Here is a 6,072-nt window from a genome sequence, read left to right on the forward strand (position 1 = left end):
CCAGCTCGAGGTTTCAAGCCCTGCTATGATGGAAGATTACTGTGTCACTCTCGGCTAGACTCACCACACACACAAAAAAAAAATAGCAGGAAATGGAAACTACCCTGCTCTACTCAATGGGTTTCTGCAAAAACTGTGATGTCAGAGCAGCAGCACACACATTTTAAGGGGCTGGCCAGGGTTAGCAGTGTGCTGCCACCAGAGCTGTTTCAGTTCACACAGGCTTTCCCCAGTGTCATCAGGTGCCAGTGCTATCCTGACATCTGAGACTGCAGCTCTGCTCCTCTTCCATAGGTCTGAGCCTCAAGGAGTGCCCAGGACTGGAAACAGGCTCACAGCCACTCCTGGGACAAAGAAAAGCAGTCGGTGTGGAGTGCTGGTAGTACGTTTTGCTTTCAAAGGATGAAGAGCAGTGGAAGAAAGGTGCGTGAGAAGTAGAGGGATAAAGATGGAGAAAGACAGGGGTCTCCAGATGTCAAACTGCTTGCTGCTCTTTGAAGCCTTTTCAATGGGGAGAAGTTCTCTACAGCTACATCCCCAACCCCTTAGCAAGATCAGATTGCCTCAGGAGATGTTTGTAAGGAAAAAGCTGGCTAGATACCCCTGCCTCTTCTCCCAAAAATAACAGCCTGACAGAAAATTTGAATCTAAGAGTAGTTGTAGGTATCATGATACTTCTTTGTTACCTGTCCTAAAATATTCAGGTGGTATCACACATCACTGGCACCGTATTTTCTATTCCATGTTCTGACATGCTGCCTGCATTAGCATTGTCTTTCATACTTACAACATCTTTCACAGCATGGGCTGTAAAGATATTATAGGCAAAATAAATCTTTGAAGCTTCCCATTCAAATCTTCAAAGAAGGACCATGAAGAGCACTCAGAGAGAATGTGGAAAACTTTGGAACAGGGATAATGCTCTAAAGCTGACTTTCCCCTTTGTCCATCCATAATTGTACCACTGTTGTGCTCCCACTTTTTGCCCTTCTGTAAAGCTCCCTGAGTGCTGAAGAAAATGTATTCATTCTTCCATCCTGTTGGGAATGTCTACCAGTTTCTACACAACGTTGTGACCAGAAATAGCCCATAAACCTGCAATACAGATTGCAGCCTTAACCCTGGCAGCGAGGAGACTGGACTGGGGGTGCTGGGGAGTGGCTGCATCTCCAGCAGCATGTACTTCTTGGGCATGTTTTTTCAAGCCAAATGCCTAACCTTTGCTAGCACACAACATTCTTGCAATTTTGCAAGCCAAATGCCAAATCTTTGCTAGCAGTGCGTAGCAAAAGTCCCAGAAAATACCAATTTATTTATAAGAATATGGTAAAATCTGGTCCATTTTAGTTGCGGAATCACAGTATTTGGAGAAATAAATCACTCAAGACATAAAAGGAGACACTTTCTTTCATTTCCTCTGTGACCTATTCCTCAACGCACATCATTAAGTCACTTCCGTTTTGCAGGAAATTCTGTGGTAAAACCAGAAAGATTCCATCAAAAGCAGACGGAATAAAACCCGTGTGCATGTCCTGTGGCTGCTCACTGCCGACCCCAATTCAGAGCAGTGAACTGCTCTCTGCATTTTGTATTGAATGGAAACTGCTGAGTTCTATTACGTTTATTACCTAGCTCAGGATTATCTGCAATATGTGCTCCAGGAATCACACCTCGGACCAGCCCAGACCAGGGTTGCTCATGTCTTGCGAACCATGGCATCTTCCCTGCAAGAGCAAACCGAGGAGGCTCTCAGGCCACTCCTGGACAGGATTGACATCACCTCTGTAGCTGCTGCCAAGAGAATTTTCAAAGGAGTCATGGATGAAAAGTTTGCTGATGGAAATACTAACTGGGGACGAATTATGACCATATTTACATTTGGAGGTCTTCTCACCAAGAAGCTTCAAGAGCATGGGGTTCAACTCACTGCAGAGGAGAAGGAGGAGATCTCTTATTTCATCACAGAGTACATAATCAACAACAAATCCGAATGGATTGATGCAAATGGTGGCTGGGTGAGTTTCTCATTTTCTACCGAAGTCTAGATTAGGAGATTTCATTAATTATTGCTATAGACACTGTCAAAAACATATTTTATTCAGGGTTTCATTTGGTGGTTTAATAATTGGTGTACAGAATGTCTCATTGAGACTTAAGTGAGAGCTTTTCTTCTGCTTGAAACAGAACAGTGATAAAAGACAACTTTCTTTTTAAAAGGCATTTCCCAATTTTGAATAACAGGATCATACCATAATTCAGGTTGAGAATTACCTTAGAAAATAATTTGGTCCAGCCTCCCACTCAAAATCAGGTTAAACCACACAGACCCTGAAATTTCCATTATTAAATCTAAAATTAAGTGGCATCCTAAGGTCAGCGCAGTAATTTTGCTTTAATAGAAGAGTTGGTTGAAAAATACTTAAGTTCAAGGTAAGGAAAGAATACACAGGTGTGATCCTCACAAATTAAGTCAGCACTTTTGCTGTGGATTTCAACAAATCCATTATTTAATCCCCCAAATCAGTTTTACTTACAACAAATGAACAGGTAAGTACAACTGGCATTAAATCTTTTCTGTTTGGACTGAGATAATCCTAGAACTTCCATCTATGAATGGTCAATGCTGAGAAAAAACTTGTTACTAAGTGGACTGTTTTGCCAACCTGCTGAAATTCCCATTCTGACAGTGAAGGGAAAGTTCCTTTCACTTTGCAAAATTTCATCACACCAATACTGCTTCTTCTTTGTATTTTTTTTTTAATTTTTGCATTTAGGGGAATCTGAGAACCAGTGACACCAGTGTCAGTGATTTCCTTGGTACTTTTTCCTTTACTAATATGTAAATGTTACTTTCTCTTTCCACCCCCTCTCATCCCACTTCTCTCATATTTCCTACTACTTTTTTCCCCCTTGATTTATTTTCTAGTGTCTTGCTTTTCCTTTGTCTTTTCTGCTTGTTTTAGTCCTTCTCTGTCTGTAGCAGCAAAAAAAAAAAAAAAAAAAAAAAAAAAAAAAAAAAAAAAAAAAGGTGATAGTGACTCATGGCCCCTTGATGCATTGGATTTACTATAAAGGCTTCTCTTTCCATCTCTTTCAAATAGAGTCAATTTTATTTCAGAGAAGTATCAACTCCTGGCAACATTCTGTCATAATAGGTGGCTCATCATAGCAGAATAAGGAAGGTTAAAAGAAGATATTTCTGAGTGTATTAATACATCAGAAACATAGTACTTGTACTTTCCTGGAAGACGTGGGCTCAGATGATAGAGTTCATGTTGGTTTTCCATTTACTTGGGGAGGGCATAGTCTTGACTTAGAGATAAAACAAACATTCAGCAAGGTGCAGATATTTTCAGCTACTTTTTTTAAACCTCTATCCATCTTTTGGAGGTAGAGCTCTGAAAAGCTGTCCCTCACTGCACAGTGCTGCAGTACTCTTAATCTAACACAGACAGTGGTGTGGTTTCCCTAAATGTTTTTAAGCTGTCCCTAACTGTGTGTGTTCTTTTCCACAGGAAAATGGCTTCCTAACAAAATTTGAAAGAAAATCACTACTGTCTTTCTCCAAAATTACAGCTCTGTTCATAGCTGTTGTTTCCTTGTTCAGAGAGTACTACTGAAGTAAAAGGATCTGCCATTCATGTGTAATCTAGATATTGCCACAAGCTTCATTTCTCAGCCTTCCTCCAAGCAGTATCGACAAGAGAATAATCTCCTTCCATAATTTGTGTTTAATTTATTTGTATTTATTTTGACTAAATGCAATGTTTAACATGCTATCCTAATTAGAAAATCTGAAAATGAGATCCTTCCAAAGGGGAATCTGCACAACATCATGCAGCAATTCAAGTCCATCTTTCCAGGGGGAATTGCTTTGAGATCATTTTCCACATCAGGACGGCTCTTGGAATCTCTCTTGCATCTCCATGAAAGGACATTGTTTTAGTAAAATACAATCCAATGGGTTAAGAAACAATTTTTTATGTCATTTGTTTTGTAAATGAAATACTACTGTAATGCATTTTATTGCAACCTCTGTGTAAGAAAAAGGGGGGTGGGGGAGGGCATTTTTTTGAAGAAAAAAAGAAATGGGAACTCCAATATAGAAGTGGGTAGAAGTTACTAACACAGACTAAGCAACGTCTGTGAGAAGAACTGTTTGTGGAAGCTAGCAACTTAAAAATGTGCACTCACTTACTGTTAATGCAATGGTATGTGTTTCTGTGCTGTATTTTTTTTAATTGCTCACATCTACAATGAATGTTATTTCATATTTGTGTGATGCAGTCATCTGGTTGTATGTTTTTTAAACTAGATGTTTAAAAATAGGCAAGCACAGAGTATTTTTTTAAATGAGAAATTTTTGTAAATACACTAATATTTTAAGAAAATATATTAAAATATGTATTTTAAAGTCATAAGACTGGTCTCATTTTTTCCAGAAAAACTGGAGCATGGGAAAAGATCTGAGCAAGATAATCTTAAAAGAGTTATCACAATGCTGCTGGAAAATACAAGTAGTTTATGGGTTTGACCTGATGGCCATGGATGTCAAGACTTTAATTTTCATTTTCAGATAGGTACTATCTGGTAGCTTGTGTAAGAAACAGGTATCTTGTGGCAAAATAAATGAACTGGATCAGCTCTGATGACAGTAATTAGTGTTCTGGGATACATCGTAAAACTAAGATAATTCAGAGGGTGATGTAAGAGACTTCCAGGCTTTTACAGTCTGGGGCAATTCATGTTTTTACTCAAATTCCATTTATTTTCAAAGGCTAAACAGTAGTTCTTCAAGGATTCATTCTAGAAGGGTTTTCTTCATCTGTAGTGAGTTTCCATTAGGGAACTAAGGCTGAGTCTAAGTACCTTTCTCTTTTTAGATATGTTGGGAGGTGAACCAAACTGAGCCAGCAGCTGCCTGTGGCACACACCACCACCCACCACTGATCTCTGAGACAGAGCCTCGAAAAAATCCAGTTTTGTGACACTGAGAGAATGCATCAACCTCTTCTGGTCATGGGCTCTCCATCTTTCATCTCAGCATAAGACTTTTTTTTTTCTTTTTTTTTTTCTTTTTTTTTTTCCAGTAAGAACATCTGTTTACCAGAACAACCTGCCCAGGGATGTGGTAGAGACCCCCTCCCTGGCAGTTTTCAGGATACAACTGAACAGGGCACTAGATAGTTTCATATAGGCTCCCTTTTTCAGGAAAGGTTGGACCACATGAGCTTTCAATGTCCCTTCCAGCCTGGACTGTTCTGTGATTCCATGGCCTAACTTGGTGTGTTTAACCATAGAACATAAACAGATGTTAATGTTTGTTAGAACATGTATTTCTCCCTCTCCCTCCCCAGCGAAAACAAGAAATATTATTTAGCATGCAGGCAGGATTTGTGAGGTAAACTTTGTTGCTGTTGAAGAAAAGATGGTAGTGTTCAGAGGGCAAGGGGCAGCTAAAGGAAAATGCCCAGCTCCAGAACGCCTATGGCAGCACCTGTCAGAAATGACATTTTAAGACATGTTATGACATACAGGTCTCTACTAGCAGTCTAAGTCTTCATGGTAAGAACAGTAAACTTACTCAGTTCCTTTTTGAGCACTACTGCAAACACGTATTATGGTGGCTAACACCAATCTATTAATACCACATCCTCTTCCTTTTACTGATCTACTAACCTACTTTATACGCAGAAATACAATTTTTTAGTTAAAGGGTGACTGTGTCTTTTCAAAATGTAGGTGAACCAATAATTTTAGAACTTGCCTTAGTGGTAAAGGCAGGGTTTAAACTAAAGAAGCCTGGATCATTAATGGTCCAGTGGGCTCCAGACTAACTTCACCAGGACAAAACCTCCTTTTTTTCAGTGCAGAGCAAGAAAAGCAGTGATGAGATGTACCACCCCAATTCTAAGCATAATAAAACACCTGAAAACAACAGGGCTATTAGCTAAGTTTTATAAAATAGTGTAGATGTAACTGTCATGAATTTATCCATACGTGACACTGAGCAGTGCCCAGGTCCTGGCACACTGCTGTTTAAGGGATCCTTGGATCTGCCAGGGGAGAACA

General features: G+C 39.5%; 1 protein-coding gene across 1 annotated transcript; it reads left to right on the forward strand.

The window, feature by feature from the left end:
- The first annotated feature begins 1,595 nt into the window (after positions 1 to 1,595).
- BCL2A1 (BCL2 related protein A1) lies at positions 1,596 to 3,620 on the forward strand. The gene is made up of 2 exons (XM_062501113.1): positions 1,596 to 2,015; positions 3,516 to 3,620. The coding sequence occupies exons 1-2, from the start codon at positions 1,596 to 1,598 to the stop codon at positions 3,618 to 3,620; spliced, it is 525 nt and encodes a 174-aa protein (XP_062357097.1).
- The last annotated feature ends 2,452 nt before the right edge of the window (positions 3,621 to 6,072 follow it).

Source organism: Cinclus cinclus, chromosome 13 (assembly GCF_963662255.1).
Source record: "Cinclus cinclus chromosome 13, bCinCin1.1, whole genome shotgun sequence".
Classification (NCBI taxonomy): domain Eukaryota; kingdom Metazoa; phylum Chordata; class Aves; order Passeriformes; family Cinclidae; genus Cinclus; species Cinclus cinclus.

Coding starts and splice junctions, on each gene's coding strand:
- BCL2A1 (XM_062501113.1), top strand. CDS start 1,596: ATGGAAACTGCTGAGTTCTATTACGTTTATTACCTAGCTCAGGATTAT. Junction 2,016..3,515: donor TTGATGCAAATGGTGGCTGG/GTGAGTTTCTCA, acceptor TCTTTTCCACAG/GAAAATGGCTTCCTAACAAA.